At 26.5% G+C, this 27,619-nt stretch overlaps 2 protein-coding genes across 7 annotated transcripts in view; one reads left to right on the top strand and one right to left on the bottom strand.

The window, feature by feature from the left end:
* Nucleotides 1-18,165, bottom strand: part of LOC123265951 (MICAL-like protein 1) — a 29,026-nt gene extending 10,861 nt beyond the window's left edge. For 2 of the 4 annotated variants that reach the window (XM_044729941.1, XM_044729943.1), the window contains exons 1-4: nt 17,934-18,165; nt 11,015-11,251; nt 8,810-8,988; nt 2,061-2,146 (exon numbers count right to left, since the gene is read on the bottom strand). In XM_044729941.1, the coding sequence (XP_044585876.1) occupies nt 2,061-2,146; nt 8,810-8,988; nt 11,015-11,166 (417 nt within the window). In that variant the 5' untranslated portion in view covers nt 11,167-11,251; nt 17,934-18,165. Of the gene's footprint in view, nt 1-2,060; nt 2,147-8,809; nt 8,989-11,014; nt 11,252-17,933 lie in introns of those variants that run through there. The other 2 variants (XM_044729942.1, XM_044729945.1) reach the window with 2 other exon arrangements.
* Nucleotides 18,166-18,519: 354 nt separating this feature from the next.
* LOC123265953 (regulator of G-protein signaling 9) overlaps nt 18,520-27,619 on the top strand; it is a 29,490-nt gene continuing 20,390 nt past the window's right edge. The window contains exons 1-4 of one of the 3 annotated variants that reach the window (XM_044729946.1): nt 18,520-18,775; nt 19,118-19,289; nt 26,397-26,623; nt 26,699-26,795. In XM_044729946.1, the coding sequence (XP_044585881.1) occupies nt 26,546-26,623; nt 26,699-26,795 (175 nt within the window). In that variant the 5' untranslated portion in view covers nt 18,520-18,775; nt 19,118-19,289; nt 26,397-26,545. Of the gene's footprint in view, nt 18,816-19,117; nt 19,290-26,396; nt 26,624-26,698; nt 26,796-27,619 lie in introns of all 3 variants that reach the window. The other 2 variants (XM_044729947.1, XM_044729948.1) reach the window with 2 other exon arrangements.

The following is a 27,619-nucleotide window of genomic DNA, read 5'->3' as shown; positions in this document are numbered from 1 at the left end:
ACTCTTTATATTTAAGTACAAGTACGACCGAGAGTGAGGGCAATGACGTTACTCTCTTCTCGTCTTAGGAAATCGTGAGTAGTCTTATTCTCAGTCTCAGCATCTACCACTTGCAGGTTGAGGATAAGGAGCATCATCAGTAACTCAACTGGAACTACTCGTGTAAATCGTGTACAACTTATCCTCAACTTTGAGAAACTTAAACTTTTATTGTTAAGAGTTTAGCCCCATCTTTGTCTTAGAAATAATTTATTCTTTTCTTATTTTTTCTTTGTACCCGGAACTCTCCATCACATTTCCTTCTCATTATGATGTTACTTGGCTCGTCGATCAGGTTCTTGGTCTGTTCGTGTTGGGCCGGTTGAGCTACGAGTTTTCAGTACTCGAGGAGAAGTTGTACTGGACCTGGTCAACCTCCTTCATGTTCCATTGCAACTGCTGATAATTTTAAACTGGGATGCCGTGAGTCGAGAAAATCGACAGCAGAAAATCGAGGAAGTCAGCTTGGGTTCGACTACCACTCAGGTTAAATTTATTATTTATTATTTTTATTCTACTACAACAGTACTAGTAACTACTACAACAACTATACTAGTAATTCGATGTACAGTTCAGCAATTTGCAAGAAAAAGATAAAAGACTAAATAAAGCCGTGAAGAACAGAATGGAGAGCGATGGATTTTTAAGCTTTACGTCTAAGCGTATTATGGTGGGTTATATAATGTCGTACAACTTTGTTTTTATCTTACAATTCGACAATTACCGCTTTAATTTTGTTCAATTTGAGGGAAGATGTATTAAAAACAATTGAAATAAGATTGTTTGTCGAAAAATAGCTTGGTCATAAAAAGTAGTTCGATGGCGTTACTAAAGGCGGCGCTACGGTCATTTTCTGAAACTAAGATACTCATTCTCTCTCAGATAACTAAAAGTGGAGAAATTTTGGTCATTTTTTAGAAATTTTGAGTACTGGATTTTTTTAACGAGTAATTGAAAATGTTCAAGAGATTTTTATCTTGAAAGTTTAATTAATAGATATTGTTGGAAATTGGAAATAAATTTGATGTAATTTTTAAAAGTGGATATTTTTTAAATATTGAATAAATGTGACGCTACTACTTTGTTTTTATGTTGAAATTTAATTAGAATTACTTTGATTTTGGTAAATTTGAGAAAAAATGTGTTAAAAACGTTCAAAATAAGTTTGGTTACCAAAAAATAGCTCGGTCAAAAAAAGTAGTTTAATAGCGTCACTAAAGGCGGCGCTAGTGTTATTTTCTGGGACTAAGAAACTCATTTTCTTGAATTAGATTCTTTTTTTGGTTTTAAGACCGTTAGTTTTCATAATAAAAGTTTTATTTTAAGAAATTTTTAACATTTATATGAAAAAATGAAAAATGTTTACTCAAAAATGATTCTAATTTTTCAATTCCAATTCTAATATTATTAAAATACTTGAAAGATATTATTGAAGAAATGAATTTGTCAATAAAAAAATTGAATCAATTAAATCCATTATTAAAATTGCATCAAATTCTTTTTTTTAAACAGAACATTGAAATATTTGATTTAAATTAAAGAAATTTAACTAACTGATGCATTTCTTAAGTTTGATAAATTCTATAAAAAATTTTATTAATGAAAAAGTATTTTATATTTTTTAAAATCTACTTGATACCATTTTTAAAAGTTAAAAACTAAAAAAAGTTGTTTATGTGAAAAATGCAATTAAAAAAAATTTTTTCATTAGATAATTATTAAAAAAATGCGCAATCAATTTCAATAAATTAATCTTCATGAAAAAAAGATTTTACTCAATTAAAAATAAATAAATTTCCAATAATATTCTTGTGAAGCTTAAATAATATTTATAAAAAATATTTTTTTCTATGAATTATTTTCAAGCGACGCAAACAAAACTTACTAATTCCAATTAGCAACTCGGATTACAAAAAACGCAATTGTACGACATTACTTAACACCTGAATGACTAGAATGAAAAAAGACCTGCTAGGCATTCACATTAAAAGATAAAAGACCGTAAAAGTGATCTCAGTTACCTTAGACGCCGGGGAATCAGCAGGTGTAATCTTCTGGGCCGAGCTATCGGGTGTTCTGCTTCTGGCGAGTCTGCTCGGTGACGATCCTAAAATAAAAATAAAAATAACAATAACAAATACAATAAAATTCGCAGTTAAAGTAATAGTTGAATCAATAATTAACAATCTTATCAAAGTTGTATCGCTGTAATGCTATAAGGTCGCGGGTGATGTACGTCTTATCGATTCACTTAAATCAAAAGGTCGATGGATTTACCGCCGGAAAATTATTAAAATATTATTTACATTTACGTAAGAACATCTTATACCGTGTGTACCACATGATTATGACATTTATTAACAATGAAGACACTCTTGCCGTTATTTCACAACCGGTTAATTATTTTTACTATTTTCTTCTTTTATGTTAATATTAATAATAATGATAATAATATTAATAGTCATATTTAAAACCAGCGCCTTCATTGTTATTATTATTGTTATTATTGAAAATAAAAATTTATTGTATTTTTAGTATAAAATTAATAGTAACGCCTTATAATTAAAATTATGTATGTATTTATAGGATTAATTACATTTTTAGAGTTAATTGACAATCAAAATCAATGCGAAATAATTTTGGTCCATATTTTAGTCACTAATAGTAATATTTAAGTAGTTTTTTTCTTCTGTATAGCAAAGGATAAAAAATTAAGGTAGTTGTCATGGTACAAAATTTTCAAAAAATTAGAGATTATACCCGCCGCAAAAGTATATGAGCTTGTAGCTAAGTAATCCATAATTTTTACGCAAGACTGTACTCGTGGAGATGCAGCCCATACAATTGTTTCTGTCCGACTCCGTAGATATGTACTTTTTCATAAATTGTTAAACTTTATTCCATTATTTATAAATAATTAGACGGTCAAAAATTTTTTTTTTATTTTTTTTTAAATTCACAACAAATACATTAAAAGACTGTCAGTTTTTTTAAAGTTTCTGATAGTTATTTTTTTTTTATAACTAAGAAACTGGTACAAAACTGCAGAGAGCGCATGCAATCAATGTTAAATATCCAATTTTTAAGTGAATTTATCTCAGATTATAGGTAGTCAATCGACTTCAAATTTTTAGGATAATTGTATCATCATATTCTTAATAAGTATACAAAGATGTAGAATTTTCCGATGGTATGCCTTAACCACAACTACCTGAAAACACTTTTTTGTCAATATTTTAGGAAATACTTATCCATTTTTCGTGAAATTATGTTTTTTTTACGATTTATTCGTACTAATAACAATAAATAATAACTAGCAACCTTGCAGTTACTATGTGACTGCCGTGACTTGTGAACTATGAGTAAATAAAATTTTGCTTTAATAAATAATGACTTTTGTTAAATTGCACTATACTTTTTCGAATATTGACGTTTTTAAAGATATAAGCTCATCCCGATGTTATACTCATCAAGAGCTTTCATTTGAGTACCCACATGCATTTTAATATATTTCTCATATATTTATACATGTAATATACATAAATATATAAAAAAATTGATGTGGGTACTCAAATAAAAGGTCTCGATGAGTATAATATCGAGATGAGCTTATATCTTTAAAAATGGCAATAGGTCTCAAGATACAAGCTCATTTTTTAATTATATGAAATTGCACAGTACGTTCTTAACTATTGGCGTTTTTAAAGATATAAGCTCACCCTGATGTTACACTCATCAAAAGCTTTCATTTGAGTACCCACATGGCATTTTTTATATATAAAGTATTTGTGAAATATGTAAATATATAAAATATATGAAAAATTGATGTGGGAACTCAAATAAAAGGTCTCGATAAGTGTTATTATATCGGGATGAACTTATTTCTTTAAAAATATCATTAGTTGATAAGATACAAGGTAATTTCTTAATTATTGACATTGCTTAAAATATAAACTCATTTCGATGTTACACTTATGAAGACCTTTCATTTGAGTACCTACATGACATTTTTTATATATTTTATATATATGGTATTTGTCAAATATATCAATATATAAAATAAATGAAAAATTGATGTGGGTACTCAAATAAAAGGTCTCGATGAGTATAATATCGAGATGAGCTTATATCTTTAAAAATGGCAATAGGTCTCAAGATACAAGCTCATTTTTTAATTATATAAAATTGCACAGTACGTTCTTAACTATTGACGTTTTTAAAGATATAAGCTCACCCTGATGTTACACTCATCAAAAGCTTTTATTTGAGTACCCACATGGCATTTTTTATATATAAAGTATTTGTGAAATATGTAAATATATAAAATATATGAAAAATTGATGTGGGAACTCAAAGAAAAGGTCTCAATAAGTGTTATTATATCGGGGTGAGCTTATTTCTTTAAAAATATCATTAGTTGATAAGATACAAGGTAATTCCTTAATTATTGACATTACTTAAAATATAAACTCATTTCGATGTTACACTTATGAAAACCTTCCATTTGAGTACCTACATGACATTTTTTATATATTTTATATATATGGTATTTGTCAAATATATCAATATATAAAATAAATGAAAAATTGATGTGGGTACTCAAATGAAAGCTCTTGATGAGTGTAACATCGGGGGAGCTTATATTTTTAAAAATGTCAATATTTCACAAGATAAAAGGTCATTTCTTAATTATGTATTTAGAGATAAAGCATTTTCGAATGCAACATAAATAATTATCATAATAAATTGACGGTGAGAATGAAATAAAACTTTGAAAAGACACAAATTCAAGTCAAGACCTTTGTAATGACACTAAATTTTACTAAGAAAAAACCGATTTTATCATATGACTATACTGGAAATAAAATTTTTTTTTTATTCTCTTAATAATATAAATAATAATAATAAAAAATAATTATTATGACAATTTTTTTTTTTCCATTCAAAATTATAAAAGCTAATTTTATTTGAAAATTATTATAATGAGGATAATTATTATTGTAATTATAATTATTATTACTATTGTTATTTAAAAAATGGCTGGTTAGTAATAATAAAAGTAAAAAGTGAATATTATTTATAAAAATAATAATAATACCAATCATCCGGTTGTAACAATAATGCGTTCTAAATTGAACATACAATTCACTACAATTGAATAATATATTAATCTAGTGACTTAGAACTAGTACTACTAGAACACATAAGTTGTATAAATAGTTTAAATTATAAAAAAGACGAGGACTTGTACTTGTATGACTATAAAACATATTTTGCGCACGAGAAAGTCTCAAGCCTGTCACTGTACCGAGATACGAACACTTAAATGCGTGTGACCTATTTCAGCATTAACATTACATTGCATTAGACGCTCGAGTGTACAGAGTACCGACTTTATTTTTAAATACTTAGACCAAATAATAATAATAATAATAATAATAATAATAATAATTATAATTATAGTAACAATAACAATAACAGCATCAACAACTCTGCTCTCAGTTAACATTAATATACCAGGCATGTGTGGTGAACAACATTTGCGACAATAAATGCGAATGAGCGCGTCTTTACAAGGATATTATATCTATATAATAATATACCTATGTATATATAATGTAATGTAATGTATATGTACATATATTGTACACATATTAATTCAAGTTGACTGGTTTTCGCGCGCGACTGCCTCTAGAACTCTTTCACTTTTATCGCCTGGAGATCATGCCTCGGGCAGTACGTCGTTTTATTTTCATTCTATTTAATTCTTAGAGTCAATAAATCTGTTGTTTATTTTATTAATTAATTGAAATTAATCTGGAAAGTTTCATTGTAATTAATATTGATAAATTTGTTGATATTTTAGATTTTTTTAATTAATTGGCTTCATGTTTGAATTATTCATTCTTTTAATTTATTATTTGAGCTTCGCAAGTATTGGTTTTTTTAATTATTAATTGAAATTTATTTATTTTTAATTGGGTAAAATCTTTTTTTCATAGAGATTAATTTATTGAAATTGATTGCGCATTTTTTTAAAAACTATCTAATGAAAAAATTTTTTTTGATTGCATCTTTGACATAAACAACTTTTTTTAGGTTTTAACTTTTAAAAAAGGTATCAAGTAAATTTTAAAAAATATAAAATACTTTTTTATTAATAAAATTTCTTATAGAATTTATCAAACTTAAGAAATGCATCAGTTAGTTAAATTTCTTAAATTCAAAACAAACATTTCAATGTTCTATTTAAAAAAAAGAATTTGATGCAATTTTAATAATGAATTTAATTGATTCAATTTTTTTATTGACAAATTCATTTCTTCAATAATATCTTTCAAATATTTTATTAATATTAGAATTGTAATTGAAAAATCAGAATCATTTTGGAGTGAATATTTTTTATTTTTTCATATAAATGTTCAAAATTTCTTAAAATTAAACTTTTATTATCAAAACTACTTGTCTTAAAACTAAAGAAAGAATCTAATTCAAGAAAATAGTCTCTTAGTCCCAGAAAATAACACTAGCGCCGCCTTTAGTGACGCTATTAAACTACTTTTCTTGACCAAGCTATTTTTTGATAACCAAACTTATTTTTAACGTTTTGATACATTTTTTCTCAAATTCACCAAAATCAAAGCAATTCTAATAAAATTTCAACATAAAAACAAAGTAGTAGCGTCACATTTGTTCAATATCTAAAAAATACCCACTTTTAAAAGTTAAATCAAATTTTTTTCCAATTTCCAACAATATCTGTCAATTAAACTTTAAAGATAAAAATCTCTTGAACATTTTCAATTACTCGTTCAAAAAATTCATTACTCAAAATTTCTAAAAAATGGCCAAAATTTTTTCACAGTTAGTTATCTGAGAGAGAATGAGTATCTTAGTTTCAGAAAACGACCCCAGCGCCGCCTTTAGTAATGCCACCGAGCTACTTTTTATGACCAAACTATTTTTCGACAAAAAATCTTATATCAATTGTTTTTAATACATTTTCCTTCAAATTAAACAAAATTAAGGGCCAGTTTTTCAATCCTGGATAAAATTTTATCCGAGATAAAAGTACTGCTATTATGATAAAAAAATAAATAATTCAGCACAGTGATATTGCCTACGAGTAATTCTCCTTGAATTCAGTCACTTATTTTGAATTAAAATAATAATTGAGGAGGATGGTTTTACTTGTATCACTGTAGAGTGTTTTACAAGGGAGGGTGGGGAATTATTGTCTCTCCACTTTTTTCTCCGCAATATAATCTCTCAACCACTTTTTCGTCCCCAACCCCCTGCATGTCGGGATTTTTTCTTTCATGCCCGACACACATGTGCTGCGACTGTGGCCGACTTACGCGTTATAATCAGTACCTGCATTTGCATTACGGTCTTAAATAGTATGGAGGTACTTCTATAATGACATTTTACCTCCATAACTATACGGGAAAACCACAGAAAACCCGACCGGTACAGAGGCTGGCAATGAAACGCACATATTCTTAGTTTATAATCATTGAAAAATATTGGTGCGCGCCGGAATCGAACCCTGGTCCCACTCTTTCGAAATGCAGGTACCGAGCCGATTAGGCTATTGCCAACCTTGAATTAAAATAAATAAACATTAGCCACATGTCACAGAAATATTCACCTCCAACTGTGACAACTTCCTGATTGTAAATAAATAAAATAAAAATTAGGAAAACGGATGACCCGGAAGGAGATCCCTGTAACTTCCCGCTAATTCCATACTTAAGCGCTTGAAATTGCACTTATAATGTTGTTGAGCTCTTCAAGCTCCAAATTACAATTTATGTATTATTTTGAGCTTTATGAGCTCAAAGAGGTAGCTGTTCTATGCTTTTGAGCCCTTCGAGTTTATATCTTGCGTTTGACATATATATTATTAATTTATAAATGTGTTAATTAATTTAAAATAATTTAAATGACACAATAAGAGGTTATTATTATTTTTATGATATATTTATTTATTTTTATTTAAATAAACGACCAAATTCATGGAGAACTAATTGAGAGCAATATCACGTCGCTGAATTATTTATTTTTTTTTTTTTTTTATTTTATTGGCGGTACTTTTATCTTGGATAAAATTTTATCCCGGATTGAAAAACTGGCCCTAAAGGCTTAATTATCAAACTTTCATAAAAAAAAAAAACATAAAAAAAAGAATGTATCAAATTTCTTCTCAATGCTCTGCAATATCTATCAAATAAATTCTAAAACAATAATTTCTTCACCTATAATTTATAAAAAATGCGCAATCAAATTTCTTGAAATCAAAGATTAAAAAAATCAGTATCAACAAACTAAAACTTTTCCAGATCTGCAAACCCCTAAACCCAGATTATAAATCTAAAGTTTGGCAAATCCAAAAGTACACGACTTATAATTTTCATTCGTTCGATAAATAAAAAAAAAAAAATAGTTAATGTTCTGAAAGAATATCTTTTTTTAATTTTATTTTAAATGTTATTTTATTTATTTATTTTTACGCAAGTTATCGTGTTTTAAACGGAACATTAAGTTGATTGACACGAATTTTCTTTTAACTATTTTGATAATTTTTTCTGGTTCTATTATTTTAATTTGATTTTTACCAGTGACAGAATTAATCTCCATTAAATTATCTATCGAATGGTGCGCAAATTAATTAGACTACGTAGATTATCAATCGTGTAATTAATTAAATAGTTGCAAAATCGAGGCATTTCGCATCACGAGTCGTGCAAAAAATATCCTAGAAACTTACCTCCAAATTGCTGATAGAATTGTGAAAGATAGGTCAGGATCGAAAGCCGATCAGGAACGGAACACGAGGCCATGTCCTCGGCATCCAGGAGGGCAGGAATACCCAAGTGCTGCTCAGCAGTTCTGAAGGCCAGCTCGTTGTTTCCATAAATGTCGTCCTTGTTTAAGCTCGAGAAATCTCTTTAGAACAAATAACCAAACAAAAGTACTTTATTAGCGTAACATTGTCAACTTAAACTTATTTGGGCTTGACGAGCATTTTTAGAGTTTTACTTTATCTCTTTATGGGTGTTTTCGTATTTCTCTTCTGAGTCACCGAGTATTTTTAACCAGAGGTCATCTTTGGACCTTGATCAAACATGACCGTTAAGAAACAAATCAACCGTTCTACAATAGTCAATAGGCTAACAAACTTTTGAACTTTGGGTCTTTTTTTCTAATATTCCTGCTACTGCTTACAATTTATCATTATAAAATTACAAGCAATTCCTGTTATGTTATGTTTAATTTAATTGTGTTGCGTATTACGCTTACGGAATCCGATACCGATACTCGGGCACAATCGATACCCGATACTGTGTTATAGTTATAAGTTTTATATGCAATTATATATGCAAACATAACTGCGATTTTTCAGTGCATCGGTATCTTCCATTGGTATCGCGTTACACCTGCATTCATTTTTATTTATTTATTATACAGAGCAATACTTTAAAGGCAATTCCAGTTTGTATATAGCTTACAGTCCAACGATTACGATACTTTACTGCGTAGTCTTTAATCTTTCAATCAAATCAGGCTACACCTAAAATGGTTACATCATTCAATAGTTTCAGTTTAACTCCTAGCTTGGATTATTTGTTTATTGTCTCTTATATCACTATCTCTGCTATGTATGTTTTATTTCAATAGATTTTAATGTTTTGATATAATTGAGATTTAAAATTTTTTTTGTTGAGAGTTGCTCAACTTGATTTTTTTGTTTGTATCAAATATTTGAATTGTCTATTGTTTTGTAATACATTTTTTAACTCTAATATTCTTGATATTTTAATGATTGATATTTTTAATATTTTTGGGTGTGATTATTAAAGTAAACTGTATTTTACATAAAATAATTATTACAATTTTAATTAATTTTTCATGCTATAAAGGCAATTTTTAAAATCTTTGATACTTTTTGAAACTGATAATTTTGTAATTTTTTTGAAAATATAAAAATCGATTTTAATTTTTAAAAAATTGATTCTAAATTAGAAGTACCATTTTTTAGAGAAAAAATAATTTTCTTTGTCGACCATTTTTACTACCTGCATTTGTATTGATTTGTTTCCCAGTCTAGAATACTTTGACCCATAAAATTATAGTTACATTTTTTTTCAACAATCTTATATTTTTTTTTTCTTCAAATTTATGAAAAATTGAATTATTAAACGAAAAAAATCATGAGAATTTCAATTTTTACATAGAAAAAATTAATTTTTACAATTTTATCATGTAAAAATGATTAATTTTGAATTAAAAAAATTAATTCTAACTTATAAATCACACAAATTCATACAAAAAATTTTTTTACAAAAAATATGGTACTGAAATTAACAAAATACTGTTTTTCGATAAAAAAATTTTTTTTTTAAATAAAAAAAACAAAACAAAATTATCATTGTTGAATTTTTAAATTCTTTCTTATAAAAATGGTTAATTTTGATTAAAAAAAAAATAAATTTCAACTAAAATTAAAAAACTATTTTTTTTTAACAAATAAATTACAAAAAAAAAAAAAAAAAATTCCAAGCGTTTAAAATAAAAAAAAACTAATTAAAAATGTCTTTTTAAAACTAACAAATTATTTCAACAAAATAAAACTAGTCTGCTGAAAAAAAAGTTTATACTTTTAGAAAAATATAAACTTCCTAATTGAAACAATAATTTTCATAAAAAAAAAAAAAAAAAAAAACTCTACAATTACAATTATTAAAACAATAAAATAAAGAGTGTTTAAAATACAAAAGTGAGTTAATAAAATAAACTCGTGAAGCCTACGCACCAAGTTAACTCATCACAATTGCGATAAATAAATAAAAATAATTGGGGCCTCGTCAGCGTCAGCATAAAATAAAACTAATAATTAACCCACGGTTAAATTTAAATGTTATTTTTCAGGTCTTAAAGCAGAGACTTAAATCTCGCCCGAAAAAAAACTTACATGAGGTCCGGCCGAAAGTGATGTATCATCGCGCAAAAGGCCAGCCCATCCCGCCAAGAGGTCGTCATGTTTTGAACATTAACTCCAGGATACCCTTCGGTGATCCTCCGGCACCACAGCTCCAGCGCCTTGGGTCCTCTTCTCTCAGACATCCTTCCAAACTTATTTCTTCTTTCTTTTTATTTTAATAATTTATTATTATCCTTATCCTTGGCCGCTATATCTTCACTTTGGAACCTGAAACAATAGAGAGTTATTAGTTACAGTCCCGTAAAAAATTAATTAAACCGCCGTAGGTGTCTCGTCACACCCATACCTCACCGGGAGTAGTTGATGCTTGTACAAAGTATGAGTACATTACATGTATATATATAATATGTACCCAGACAACTCAAGTTAAGTACAAATAAAAGTAGTTTGTCCTTTTATTTTATTTTCTCTTCAATACTACGGTATACAGTTAACTTTAACTTCCGGCCTAACCGGTGTTTTGCCTCAACGGAATCGCGTGATAAAAAGGACTGTTTTAGATTTAAATATATATATCATTATATCTATGTATTTATATATATCTGGGTGTACTATTTATCAATCTATCGCCTTTTAGTTTTATTGTTGTCATATTATCACGATCATAATCAGATATCGCTGGAAATATCCATTTATTTTACTTTTTCTTTAGTTTTAGAAATTGTTAATTAGAATTTATAATTTACACTGTCATTATTATTATTATTATTCATTTTTTTAAATAATTATTTATTTACTTTTTGTTCATAAGTAATTTTTTAAAAAATAATTATTTGTTTAGAAACAAAAAATTGATTTTTTAAAATTAGTGATTGATAAATACAATAATTAAATAAAATTAGTAGTTTAAACAAATTATAACAATTAAAGGTAAATATTTACAAGAGGGTCAACTATTTTAATTTACTTTTTTTTTGAACGAAATTTCTATATGATTTTATTGATATATTTATTTTTGAAAAATAGATAGAAAAATGAACATTTAAAAAAAAAAAAAATGCCATTCGGCCTCACCCGTAATGGAAGGTAGATTTCATGTAATATGAGATTTTCTTTATTCATGTTATTTAATTTGTTGAATAAAAAATGTTTATGTAATTTTTAAATTTTCAATCCGCAATAACTTTTAAACGAGTTAACTGATTATCACGTAGTTGACAACAGTCGATGCAGTTTTTTTGAATTCTATGATGAATTTCAAACCGTGAATTGGTCAGATAAAAAATCTCAGAATTTGTTTAAAAAAAACGCTTTTTTCGATTTTTTTCGTCAACGATATCTCACAAACGAATCAAGCGATTTTGACCGGTCTGGCGGCGATCGAAGTAGTTTTTTGATGTTAAGAGCTGATTAGTTTTTGAAATCGAACGGTAAAGCTGTTTAAAAGTCATTCTAAAAAAACGACATTTGAAAAAAAGTTTTCATTATTTTAAAATTTTTGAATGGCCCATAAAATTAATAAAAATCTTTATAAAGTATAAGTGTTATAGGTCAAATTGAAGGTAATATAATCAGCTTCACCATAAAGTTTCCAGAAATGAGCTCTCTTTTCTGTCAGTCAAAAGTTATTCACGGTTAAAGTTACAAAACTTGAAATTTACAAAATTTTGAAAATTTTAAATGGCCGCCATTTCTGAACTAATAAACCGATTTTGCTCATCTTCGAACTCGACCTCGGTAATTACCCAAAGAATATGTGTACCAAGTTTCATCAAGATCGGTTAAAAACTTTTCGAGATATCCTGATGACAAGGCTGGTTATATTACATATATATATAAACTTTTTAACCAATGGTGTTTTTGGAACTTATTTGACTAATTGTGACATATGATAGCAAAATCAGGTGAAAATTCCACCATGAAGACTAATGCAATAATTATATTTCTAACAAAATCTACCTAAAAAGTTGATTATCACAATTTTAACAAATTTATAAATTGTTTAGAAAATTGTAATATTCAACTTTTTTTTTTTCTTTTAAATTGTTTGCTTTTTTTATGTATTTTTCAAAAAAGAAAATATATTAAAAATATCACAAAAAGATCAAATAGAAATTTTATCCAAAAATATGGAGGCCAAAATTTTTTCCAACTTATGAAAGCAAAAAAGCAAACAAATTACAGTTTATAGTGTAAATTTTAATAGTTAGGTGCAATGAGCAACAAATTAAAAAATAATATTTTTACAAACTTAATACATTATAAAAAAATTAGTGTTTTAAAATAATATTTGGTAAATATTGACAAGTGGGGTCAACCATTTTAATTTTTATTTTTTTGAACGAATCCTATTTGATTTTATTGATATATTTTTTTTAAATACATAAAAAAATTAACAATTGAAAAAAAAAAGTTATTTATTACAATTTTAACAAATTTATAAATTTTTTTAGAAAATTGTGATATTCAACTTTTTTTTTAATTGTTTGTTTTTTTATGTACTTTTCAAAAAAATGTATCAAAAACATTAAAAAAAGATAAAATAGAAATTTCATCCAAAAACATGAGCCAAAATTTTTTCCAATTTTTGAAGGCAAAAAAGCTATCGAAATTTTTATTTTTTTCTTTAACATTGTTTTATTATAAATGCGCCGTAAAAACAAGCAGAATAAAAAAAAAACTTGAAAATATTAATTTTTCATTAAATTAATTACAAAAAAAAAAAAAATTCAGAAAAAAAAGTTTTAAAAACAAACACTACTTACTAATAAATAATTACCATAATTTTTTATAAATGATTTTTTAAAAAATTAATTGTTTAGAAACAAATAATTGATTTTTTAAAATTAGTAATCGATAAATATAACAAATAAAAAAAATAGTTGTTTAAACAAACTACAACAATTAAAAACAAAAAATTATGTTCAGAAACAAACTCTTTATTTTTCTTAAAATTAGTTAGTAGTACAAAATATTTTTTTTTAATAATGAATAATTATTTACAAGCAAAATATTAAATTTAATAATTCATACAAACTATAAAAAAAAAGATTTTTCAAATACAAAAAATCAATAATTTTACAAAAAAAATTTAATTCATTTACAAAAACTATGAATTTCATTTTTCAACAATCATTCATTTAAAAAAAAATAAACTTTCTTTTTCTAACAATTCCATTCATAACAAATTAAAAAAAAATTTCATACAAAAACAAACAATTTTTCCAAAAATGTTCCACTAGGTATAACAAACTAAACTTATTTACAAATAAAAAATTACAGCAACAAATAAAAAAAAAAAATATTTCCACCGAGCTCTGATCACTACACCCATTACTTTTAATTACAAGCACTATTATATATATATATAATTTTTTTTACATGAATGGACTACATTAGAGTCACGTAAATCGAACGGAAGTCGGCTGGTTGTTAATTCACCTCCAGTCTTAATAGTAGACCAATTTAAACACACAATAGATAGATTTTTTTTTAAATAAAAAGAGAGATTTGTAACAATTACTGTAGCCTAGAACTTGGATAATATTTAACAATAATAAAGAAAAATACATAATTATTATTATTATAAATATTAATTTAGGTGTCACGATAATTTGAGATCAGAAACCGTGACTCCTTTCGCTTTTTAAAATCATGAATCTCTTACAATTTCTCAAACAAGAAACCATTAACTAAAATTACTTTTATTACATTAAAAATTTTTTTTCTTCATTTTTCCTCTCGACTTCCTTTTTTCTTCTTCCCTTTTTTTTTTCTTGTTATTTTTTCCCAGAACTGTTATTATGCAGGACAGGCTCTAATCGCCCGATCTTTTTCAGATCCTTTTATTATTTTTTATCTGGGTAGACGTTGGCATTAGGGACAGCTGCTCCTCTCCTATCTTCGACTACCTGTTTACATCAAAACCATTTATCTTGGCTCTTATATTCGTGGAAATCCATCAACAATGGACCTAGACTAGAAGAGACTAGACGGTTTGCTTCAGAAATTCATAACATAACAGTAACAGTGATGTCTATTTTTATTCAAACTGTTTTGTTGATATTTTATTGAAATAACTGCAAAAACAATTGACACGCGAGGGTACATCGGAACCGTGGGAAACTCCCGGTATAAACTACCAAAGTACACACGTAGACACACAATATTATATGTAATGTGGATTAGAAAATAAAGACGATTACGTCGCGACGTAACTTGCGACGTTCGTGTATAGTAATCATGCACTTGCTAATAATAATGCACGCGATCTTTTTTATAGAGTCTACTCAACTTTTATCATCTTTCAAAGATATTTATATATTTATATATATTGTTAATATTTTTTGTTATGGCCACAACCATAACCCTGAAAGCGGATGCATTTTTTTAAATTTAATTATTTTTTTTTTAATACTTGTGTTTTATTTTTGTTCTTTTGAAATTTTTCAACCAATAAAAAATTTTTTTTGACTTAAAAATTCAATAATAATAATATAAAATTATTTAGCTATTTAACTATGTACAAGTCGTTTATAATTTCATTATGATAATACAAATATACATTAATTACGGTTTATGTTATCAAAGAGCCCTATATTCTCTTTCAAATATTTTTTTAAATCAACTTTAAAAATATTAATTCTTTTTTTCGTTCATAATTTCACATGGAAGCTTATAATACCAATTTAAACCTCTACAAACAATAGATTTTTCTGCAGTTAGTGTCCTGGTTTTTGATAAAGTTAAAGTTGACGTAGATATAGTTTGATAGTGTACAGTTTTAAATCTGAATTCATCTAACAAATATAATTATAATAATAATAAATATAAATATAATAATATTAACAAAAATTTACATAAATATATTTCTTTTTTAACATAAAATAAAAATGAAATTAAAAATAGCAGTCACTTGACTGTTTTTTTAATTTTTTTTAATAAATAAATTTGTTCCAAAAAATTATTTTTAAAAAATTGCATTTTTAATTTTTTAAAATTTCTAAATGTTAATTTTTTTTTCTGATTTTTTTTTATCATAATTTATTTGTTAAAAAAATTCTTAAAATTATTAAATATCTGTTAAATTAATTTTCATAAAATTAAACACAAGTATTTATTTATTTATTGTAAAAGAATTAAATATTTATTACAAATATTTAATTTTTACATAAATTGTTTTAAAAAATAAATTTAAACTACATTCAATATTTTTCTGCTACGGAGCAAGTCGTAAATTTCTTCTTAGAAATTTTTTTTTTCTTAGATGGTAGCATAGATGAAAATTGTCTTCAAGGATCTCAACTGTAGAATTTGTAAGTTTTAGAAGAAAAGATCATAAATTTCTTGAAGGCTCGCTTTATCTTCGAAACTTCTTTTGAGATAGATTTTCAATATTTTATTTCTGCAGGCATTATTCATTCTAAAGTTCTGGAAAACTTTTTTTTTATCATTTTAGTATCTTCAAAAATTTTTGACGCGTATTTTTAATATTTGTAATATTCTAGTTTTAGTTTCGCAGGCACAATTTTTTTTCAACTTCTGCAAAGTTTGTTTTTTTTTTTTGTAGAGTCCTTAGGCGTAAGTAAATTCACTTACGGATGTCAATAAAATTAAGATTTGAAACTAGATTATTTTTTTGAAGTCTTTAAACTACAAAATAATTTCTAGTAAAATAATATATAAGTACATAAATAAATTACACTTTTTTAAGTGTAAAAAATTTAAGTGTAAAAAATTAAAGTGTAAAAAATAACAAAATTTTGATTTTTTTAAGCTAAAAAATAAGCTGAATTTTATACATGCAATTGTGAAGTAATGATTGAAATAAGAATTGCAAAAATTACAGCGAAAATTTAAATTATAATTTCATTAATTTGTTATTATTTTTTCAAATATTATTTTAATAAAATCAAAAATTTTACATTATACTTCAATTAACAGACATTTCAACTTTAAATATTTTTTCAGACAAATAAATTTGTATTAAAAAATGACTCATAGATTTGTAAAATTTTTAATGAAAATAAAATTAGCAGAAAGTTGACAATTCTCAGAACTTTTTTTTCTCAATAAAATTATTGCAAAATAATTAAAAGAAAAAATTCCACATGTAAAAAATTTGAAAAACTATACGTGCAATTTTATGACATTAAAGTTAGCAAGTACAATTTTTTAATTTTATTTAACAAAAAATTTGTCTTAAAAAATCATTTAAAAAAAATTGCATTTTTTATTTTTTCAAATTTTTTTTTGCCACAATTTATTTGTTATAGAATTTTAAAAATGATTAAATATATGTTAAATTAATTTTCATTACAATTTTTAAAAAATATTTTTTATTGCTAATTCAATTAATAAAAAAAAAATAAAAATTTTTTATAATAATCAAGTTAGCCGACATTTTTGATTTTTTTTTTGCTTAATTTATTTAGTTATAACTAAAAAATATTTTAAAAAATTGGCACTTATAGTTTTTAACAAATGAAAAAATTTTTTCTTAATTTTTTAATAAAAAAAATTATAAAAGTTTTTAGTGTCGGCTAACTTAATTATCATAAATTTTTCGCTGTCAGCTAATTTTAGTTTCATAATTTTTATTGTAATTTATTAATTAGAAAAAATTTAATTTTCATAAATTTTACGTCTAATTTCAGTAAAAAAATTTATGATAAAATTTTTTAAACTTCAAACTAAAAAGACAAACAAAATAATTTTAAAATAATTAAAAATTTTAAAGATCAATATTCTAAAAAAAATGAATCATTGTTTTCGCAATATATTTTTACAACGCATCGCAACTTATGTCATTTGTAAACATCTTATAACGCCCCTCGATACTTTTCGTACTTTACCTTAACGCAATAAAAAAATACTTATTATCATTATTATTATTGTTATTATTGCTAATATGATTATTATTATATATGGTTATGTATAAAAAATTTACCTTACGTCACATAAATTTTTTCCACATCGCCATCCACGTGTCACGCCCGGTCCCGAAAACTTGTCGGCAAAAAACCACTGACAGTTATTAAAAAAACCAAAAAACCAAACAGTCAAAATAAAAAAAAGCACAAACAATTGCCAAAACTATTAAAACCTCCTTAACAAACCAAAAGCCAGGTAACAGCGAGCGCGTAAATCGACAACTGACTGTCTGTGCCGAGTGTCTTGTGTACTAACGCATTTCCAGCACCCTCTCTCCCGCGGCGCCATTTTCCCCTTCCATATGCGCGCGCAGACCCGGGAATTTTAAAAAGCACTCTAATAAATTATTCCTCAAGCGTTTAGTGTCAAAAAATTTCAAAAATTCAGCTTGTGCGCTTTAATTTTCCAAAAACAAAATTTTGGCGGGAAATAAAAAATATTTGAATTTAATTAGTGAATTTTTAGGCGCGGCACAATTGCAGGTGATCGGTGATCAATAACGTCCGTCCCCCGTGCGCCGAAGCATGTATTTGTACAGCTGGGGCTCGGATTGAGAGTTTGTGTATCTGCGACCCTTTACTTCGGCTTGGTTTGGCTCCCGAGTCCCGAGTTACAAGCCGACAAGCGAAAGTAATATTCGGCCCCGGTCGTTCAACATCGTACATTTTAGAACGTAACCTCACGATCACGGGCGGACCTCCACGAACTAAATATTCCTCCGTGACAGTACCCCGTTTTTCGTTGTTGATCGACGTCGTCCTCGTCGACGTCGTCGGCCGTTTTACTAATATGTGAAAACTTTCAACGCGTCACTCGTTTATTCTCCAATTTTGTGATACATTTTTTACACTTATTACGGTAAACATTTTATTTAATTAATAATTACATTTAAACTCCAGTAAGTAACAGCTAATAAAATTAATAGCAATAATAATAAAAATAATAACAATAATAATAATATTTATTGATACAAAATAATTAATTGTAGTGCCAGAAGATGTCAATGTGAAAAAAAAGTGTCTAAAACAATTTAGTTTGTGGGGAAATTTATTTCAGTCACTTGTCCATTTTTGTGATTGCCATTTTTTTTTTTTTCAATCTAATTCCTACGGAAGATTTTGGAGGGCTGCTGATAGACTAATATAAGGGTGTGGTGATTTTTTTTTAATAAAATGATTTTTTGTTTTTGTTTTTTTTTAGTGAATTGGTGATCAAGGACAGTTGGGGAAGCTTTGAGACTTGGAGAGAAGAAATGTTGTAATAGTGATCAGGATTGGAGAGCGTATAATTGAGGAAAAGACATTTGCCTCGGGACTCAATGACCTGATTGACATCCTCGTGTTGATGAAGCTCCGCTGTTTTGAATCGTCGAGTAAGTTTTTTACTTTATAAATATTAATAATATCTATAGACAAGGTTAAGTTAATAAATAATAAATAATAAATATTGAGTGATAATGAAAAAAATTCAGTAGTCTGGTTTCCGTGTTTTTGTAAGTCTACTTGTCTTTGTTTCATTTATTTCCCGGGCGCGCTTCCTTTGTTCACGGGTATAGGAAGTCATCACGAGAATCGAGTGCGTGTCAACTAAACATAAAACGATTTATGAATATGAATAGAACCGTTAAATAAGTTGGTTGGTAAATGCTGGAGAAGAAGTTTTGTTTAACTGATGTGATATGAAGATGTTGCTTAGAGGGTTTTGTAAAAAGGCGAAGTTTTATGTTAAGTTTAAATAGAAGTGCCTGAGGGCTCAGAGAGGTTTTTTTTAGGAACACAAATTATTTAGCGATCATATGTTCGCGATAGTGCTGACATTCTTACGGATTAGTATTAGATTTTATTTTTATTTTTATTTTTATTTTTATTTTTATTCGGCTATTTTTATTTATATTTGTAGTCTTGAGTTTGTAGAAGCTGGACCGAAATTAAACATTTGAGAAAGACGGGAGGATTAAATAAGAGCTCGTTAGATTCTCGAAAAAAAAAACCCGAGTATCATTGTTGTATTAGTGTTGTCATTGTCTGGAGACTAGAGAAGGAATAAAAAAGAGAGTTGTGTTATCTTTAAGCACGTTACAATATCTCAAGGGCTACGCTATTATAAACCTTCTGGAGAACCCGCTGCTCACGTCACGTTTTGCTTTTAAACTTTCCGTGATGATAATCTAGACCTTGGTACTGATTTTCGTTAGTTGTAGTACTAGTTCGGAAAAAAAGGAATGATTTTTACTCATATAGTTCATTTAAAAAGACTAAAATCGGGTTTCGGATACGGCTGAAATTATATGAAACTAAATGAAAATGAAGTTAGCTGACATTTCAAAATTTTTAGAAATTTTTTATTGAAAAAATATCAATTGAACAATTATAAAAAATTTCACATGAAAAAAATTGAAAAACTATAAGTGCAATTTTTTAGAAATATCCTTTTAGTTGTAATTTAATTAATAGAAAAATAAAAAATTTTTAGACGTCTGCAAACTTCAGTGTCATGGAAATAATCAGAAAAATTCGTACACAGAAAGAAGATCTTGACGAGAATAAAATTTTTGGCTCAAGAAAATTTTCGAGTGCCTAAAGGAAGACCGAAGTTGTGTTGGTTGAAGTAAAAATTTTTCTTGAAATTCTATTCTTGATGGAAGTCATTTTTTCTTAATTCAAATTATCATAAATACTTGATACAATAAATTTTTATATTTGATCAAGATTTTTAGATACTTTAAGCAGCGCTACCTACTTTAGCTGAGAAAAAAATTTTCTCACCTTGAGAAAATTTTTCTCGAGAATATTTGATACCCATTTTATAATATTTTAGCGTGCAATTATACATATTGAATGAAAAAAAATGATTCAATATTATTTGATCTTCCCATTTGATATGTTAATCAATAAAAATATTAATAAAAATTTACTTCTATCTTTATATTTAATTTTTTGGAGCAAGAGAGAAATTTTCTCAAAACAAGAAACATTACTTCTATCAAGAACTAAATTTTTTGGAACAAGAGGCTGAATTTTCTCAAAACATCAAGATTTTCCTGACTTAAATAAATTTTCTTGGATCAAGATACGTATTTTTTAAAGCAAGAAAATTAATTTTGTTGGAATCGGTGAAATTTCTTGTGTCAAAAAAAATTTTTTTTTTTCGTTCAAGAAAATAATTAGGAAGAAAAATATTTTCTTGGCTCAAGTGAACCTTTTTTTCTGTGTACAAAACTGTGGGCAAAGTAAAATTATTTTCAACCCCCGGTGAAAAAAATTAAAAACTACCCCGAATTATGATTTTTATTTATTTATTTATTTACACTTAGGCCCAACAGCTATTGTCATTAACAGGGCCACTAGAATAATTGTAATTACAGTAAGTTTTATACAAGAGAGACACATTACATTTTAATAATTATATTATGTTAATTAACTATTTTTATCTGATTCATTAATTGCTATGCTGTTATTAACAAAATTTATTTTTGAATTAATTGCGCAAGTTTACTAGTATAGATTTTTGGGTTATATTTTGAAAATATCAAATGAAGTTTCAAATAAAAGTTATGGAGCATAAAATTCTAGGTCTACCTGGCCATTTTTCCCCTAAAACGCATTCTTTCACCCCTAGAATGGTTCAGAGGACTAAAAAAATGAAAATTCAATAAAAAATATAAAAATTGAATTTTTTTAATTTTCTTAAAAAAGTTATAAACAATCTTAGAGAAAAAAAATTAATAAAAAGTATTGATAATACATCACCTAATAATTGAAATATTAATTAACTTATAAAACGTAAGATGACAATTTACTTTCTGAATAAACAAATTTTGAGTCATTGAATCAATAGAGTAATTAACAGTAATGCTTTATTTGGCTTTTAAATTATCTTCCGAGACAATATTTTTTTTAGAGCTAATTAGCATTTTTTTATTACTCAATTGTTATCTTTTTTTTTACTGATTTTGCATTATTCATTTTTTTAGAAGAAATATTTATTTTACTGTTTAAATTTTTCAATGAGTAATTTTTAAAATGTTTTTCTTTATTTTTGTTTACTTTTTTATTGATGAGTGATTTAGATAAATATTTTTTTACACTGAAAAGGAAAGTTAATTTTTACTGATAAGAATAATAATTTTTTTGACAGTAAAAATCGAAAATTTAACACAGTAAAATTAAACATTTTTTTTTTAATAAAATTTAGGTAAATTTTAAAGTTTTTAATATTAAAAAAATTTTTTAATAAAAAGAAATATTAATATTAATAATATAAATTTAAAAAAATATAAAAATTATCTTGTAAAAATCTAAAACAAAAAAAAAGTAATTAATTAATTGTAATATGTAACAAATAGAAACAGTAAAAATAATCACATATTTTTCCATGTAACAATAATTTATTCCGGAAACACTGGAGTGTCAGTAGCAAATTAAAAATAAATCGATAAAACAAAAGTTTTATTTCCTGACAATTCCATTAATTGACAAGTCACAAGTTATAACTTATACTAAATAAATCTAAAACGCTATAAATAGATCACTTGAATAGAGCATTAAATTTGAAAGGAAAAGTTTAAACCGTAAAATAAATTAAAAGTAAAAAGTAAAAATTGTCGGTTAACAATAATCAATTATCGCAAATCAATACCCGATACCCGAACCGAGTACACATAACTGTGCTAGTACTAGAACCCTCATTCGAAAAAGTACCGCGGAAATGGGTTCGTTATCATCTACATCAGTATAATCAATTATACTTAATAATAATTGAGGTCTCGTAGCTGGTAGCTGGTAGCTGGTTGCTGGTTGCTAGTTGCACAACAGAAGGAGAAGGAGAACCATCCAGTGTCTTGACATTTTACAATGCTCTACTTGAATACTACACCTGACTAGTGACTACTCGATAATGCATGTCATCAATTATTAATGCAGCTTAAATCCTTGATTCCGACAATACAATGTATTAACTACCTATTACTTAACTCGAACTAAAAACTCTCCGTAGTTATACATCAGGCATTACATTATCGGTAGTCTAGATAAGAGTAGAGCAAAGCTTATCTTCATTTCTGTCTTCTCTCTTTCATCTATCTATAAAAATAAGTAAATAAATTAAATGAATAATTCCTAGGGTATTTTGTATACTATTTATACCATTTATACCATTTATACGGGTCTCTAATTTCTTATTTAATAAATCCAGGACATAAATCCATAGTCAGCCCACATACCAGTATCTAGAATCTAAAATCTAAAATCATTAATCTAGAATCCATAGAGACCCTAGTGATATTTTATAGTAATATCGGCTATAACCGTGCTATGGTTTAATTACTCAGCTTATATTACTCAGATCCACCAGCACTATCGCAATCCCAATCATCATCATCACCATTACCAGCACAGCAAAACGACCCGAGCAGACTAGACGGATATATCTTTGTTCCTTCGTTACTTATGCCTCACCACTGCTCTACTATTGGAATTTAACTCAGGATAACTCATTATTTTCCTTCTATTATACGGCACCTTTTATTCCTGATATTTCTCCATCTCAAACTACTCAGTTGGTCTTCATCTTCTGATGCAACTTATTTTTTTAATTTCTCTCTTTCATTATCCAAAGGCGAGTTATTTCCTAAAACAAAAAGATATCTTTTAATCAACTAAGGTAAAAGCTCCAATTATTGACACTATTACACAGAAAGAAAAATTTCTTGACTGGAGGACAAAATTCTTGGCTCAAGAAAATTTTCGGGTGCCTTAAGGAAGACCAAAGTTGTGTTGGCCAAAGTAAAAATTTTTCTTGAAATTCTATTCTTGGTGGAAGTCATTTTTTCTTAATTCAAATTATCATAAATACAATAAATTTTTTTATTTGATCAAGATTTTTAGATACTTTAAGCAGCGCCACCTACTTCAGCTGAGAAAAAAATTTTCTCACCTTGAGAAAATTTTTCTCTTGAATATTTAATACCTATTGCACGCCTCATAAGCGAAGCGTTGTGGTTGTGCTCTACTCTCGACATTTCAAAAAGAGCAGTTTTCTCGAAACTGAAATTGATTTTTTGTTATTTATATCGCACTTACAGGTTAATATGAGTACACTTATATCAAGTCAAATAATTTTTCAAGCACATAACATATATTTCAATAACAATTTTTTTGTTTAACATAGTAAATAATAACATTAAACATAATCTTTTCTGGACGTCCGTGTATGGATGGGTGTATGTGGCAGGGAAATTGGTCGAAAAAATTATCGTACCGGAATAATTTTTTTTTTATTATCTAAAGTAACACTCGATGGATTTTCTTAGTTAATATAAGCATTCAACTCACTGTCGTTAAATTATTATTTATAAAAAACTAATATATGACTGTGGATTTTTTTGTATATCTATCTATACATTTTATTATAGTATTTTTTTTTCCTCACCTTAGAGTTATGGCGCCACTAAACCATAGCAGAGTTTTCTGTTTTTTATTATTTTGCTTTTTATCATTTATTTTAATCAATTTTTCATCAAGTTTTATTGTGAAAAATGAGATTATGAGGCGTGCACTTTTGGATTTTCCAAACTATTTTACATTATTTTAGTGTGCAATTATACATAATGAATGAAAAAAAAAAATGATTTAGTATTATTTGATCTTCCCATTTGACATGTTAATCAATAAAAATAGTAACGAAAATTTACTTCTATCTTTACATTTAATTTTTTGGAGCAAGAGAGAAATTTTCTCAAGACAAGAAAATTAACCTATCAAAAACTAAATTTTTTGGAGTAAGAGGCTGAATTTTCTCAAAACAACAAGATTTTCTTGACTTAAATAAATTTTCTTGGATCAAGATACGTATTTCTTGAAGCAAGAGAATTAATTTTGTTGGAATCAGTGAAATTTCATGTGTCAAAAAAAAATTTTTTTTTCGCTCAAGAAAATAATAAGGAAGAAAAATATTTTCTTGGCTCAAGTGAACCTTGTTTTCTGTGTAGAGACAAAGTTATGATTTGATTTTTTTTACCCTCCGGGCAGAAAGTGGCAACTTTCCTCCCGCTGTGCAAAACAAAGTTGCCGCTTTCCGCCTTTGTCGGACAAAAAAATAGTATACACTCCACGAGAAGTAAATAAGAAAGCCTCAGATCACATGTTTGTTGACCTCGGCTTCGCCTCGGCCTACAATTACATGTGATCTGAGACATTTCTTACTTTACTTCCCTAGGTGTGTAATATACTATTGTTAAGCAATCAAATATCAATAATGTTGAATTTTCTTTGTGGTAATGTCTCAAGTAATGTTTTTACTAATTAATTTTTTTTTTTTTAAATGATGATCAGTGATATTTACTAATTAATTTTAAATAATTAAATAAATTATCCGGATACACCAATTATTGGCAGGTTAAAAAACTGATTGATCTAATTATTGACATACCTTAGCCCCAATTATTGACACCTATACTGCGCATGCGTCGAATCATCTACTTATTCTTATTTATCGAAACTTATTAATAAGTAATCAATTTTATTAAATTTTATTAATTAATAATAATTTATTGAATCAAAAGAGTTCAAACTCTTACAGTAAATTTTTTAGGTTAAAGTCAAAAAAAGTCGTCATAGCGCTATCGAATGGCTGTCAATATGAGATTCAACTTAAAAATTATCAACTAGTTATTGACACCCATTATTTAAATATTATAAAGCATACAATTAATTTCGATTATTTAATTTTATAAATTCTTCATATATCGTTAATTAAAAATAAAAAAAGATCATATTAGATGAAGAAATTAATTAAAACTCGGCATTTAAAAAAATGCTTTTCTAATCAAAGTTGTTAAGAAAATAAACGTTCGTAAGCTGGTTTGATGAACTGGTGGTAACTTTATTTTTTTTTAATAATTAATATTTAATATTTTGAACTACAGTAATTTTTTTTCAATTTTTTAATTAATTAGAATTTAATAAAAATTTATATGGTAATTATTCTTATTACAGATAATTAAATATATTTAAAAATAATTTAGGGTGTCAATATTTAGACCCCTGTCCATAATTAGGGCTTTTACCGTATTCTGATTTCTTGCTTCTAACCATAAAATTCTTACCAATTTACTGTATTAACGAATATTTTTATTAAAAAAACCTCCTCTTATTCTGAGCTTCATATTTATACGGTCGATATCTCTGGAACGAGACTGATAATTCATTAAATTCTTTTTGCAATTGATTTATTGGACTGAAATGCAGGTCTCCGTCGTAAATTATTACATTTGAGCTTGTAGTTTAATTGTAATTTAAAAAAAACATCTAAATACGGCAACTAACAGCTGATAGAGCGACGGCCATTTTGAAAAGTAATAGTTTTGAAAAAGAGCGCCTAAATTTATTCAAAAATTGACGGGAATTAAAATTTTTTTTAAAGTTTAAAAGAAATTTATTTATTTATTGCTAACTTTGGTTTTTTTGTTTTCTGCTTCCAGTGGGCGTGCGGGGGTGACTGGAGTGATGGGATGGGGCCAGAGCCCCATGGAGTTCGGGTAGACCCGTCTCCGGCCCAGCTCCCCAGCCCCCTCCGCCATCGCAACCGCCACCACTCGTGCAAGCGCCGAAGAGGGCCACCGCGAACGCGATGGAGGCTCACACTACTCACCAACACCAACGCAAGGACAAGGTACCGAGAGTTTATAGACCTTGTGCCTTTGATAAGGTAAGAGATTTAACACAGTGATTATGATAATAACAATGATGATGATGATGATGATGATGATTATGGTTTCTTTAGATGGAGGAGCTGGTGCGGAAAATGCAAGACCCGGAGAACGGTGTTCCCGTGGGCAGCCAAAAACAATTCCTCACATCAATTCCCGCGGCATTTATGGGTAAGTTTTTTTTTTTATAATAAATTTGTTTATTAATTATTTAAATAAAAATTTTCTAACCTCAAAATTTTTATTTTTTTTTCCAACTAAAATTTAGAAAATTTATTTTTTTTTTTTAAATTATTTAATTAAAAATTTTCTAATCTCAAAATTTATATATTTTTTTTTTTTTCAACTAAAATTTAGATATTAAAATTTTTTTTTGAGTTAAATAATTTAAATAAAAATTTCTATTTTTTTTTTTTTTCAACTAAAATTTAGATAATTAAAATTTTTTTTTGCGTTAATTAAATAATTTAATTAAAAATTTTATAATCTCAAAATTTATATTTTTTTTTAACCAAAATTGAGACAATTTAATTATTTTTGTTGAATTATTTAATTAAAATTTTCTAACCTCCAAATTTATATTTTTTTTTAACCAAAATTGAGACAATTTAATTATTTTTGTTAAATTATTTAATTAAAATTTTCTAACCTCAAAATTGATATTTTTTTTTCAACTAAAATTTAGATATTAAATTTTTTTTGTGTTAATTAAATAATTAAACTTAGGATTTCTGTTTTTTTTTTTAACTAAAATTGAGATAATTTAATTTTTTTTGTTAAATTATTTAATTAAAAATTTTCTAACCTCAAAATTTCTATTTTTATTTTTCAAGTAAAATTTAGACAATTAAAAATTTTTATAAACAAAATACATAAATTATACAAAATAAAAAAAAAATATTACTAAATATTTATAACCTAAAGAAAAAAAGTAATAATTTAAGTTTTCAATGAAACAAACAATCAGAAAGATAAAAGCTGACACCTCAGTATTG

This window comes from Cotesia glomerata, linkage group LG5 (assembly GCF_020080835.1).
Source record: "Cotesia glomerata isolate CgM1 linkage group LG5, MPM_Cglom_v2.3, whole genome shotgun sequence".
Classification (NCBI taxonomy): domain Eukaryota; kingdom Metazoa; phylum Arthropoda; class Insecta; order Hymenoptera; family Braconidae; genus Cotesia; species Cotesia glomerata.
The sequence above is the reverse complement of the archived record's forward strand: the minus strand, read 5'-3'. Positions and strand labels throughout refer to the sequence as shown.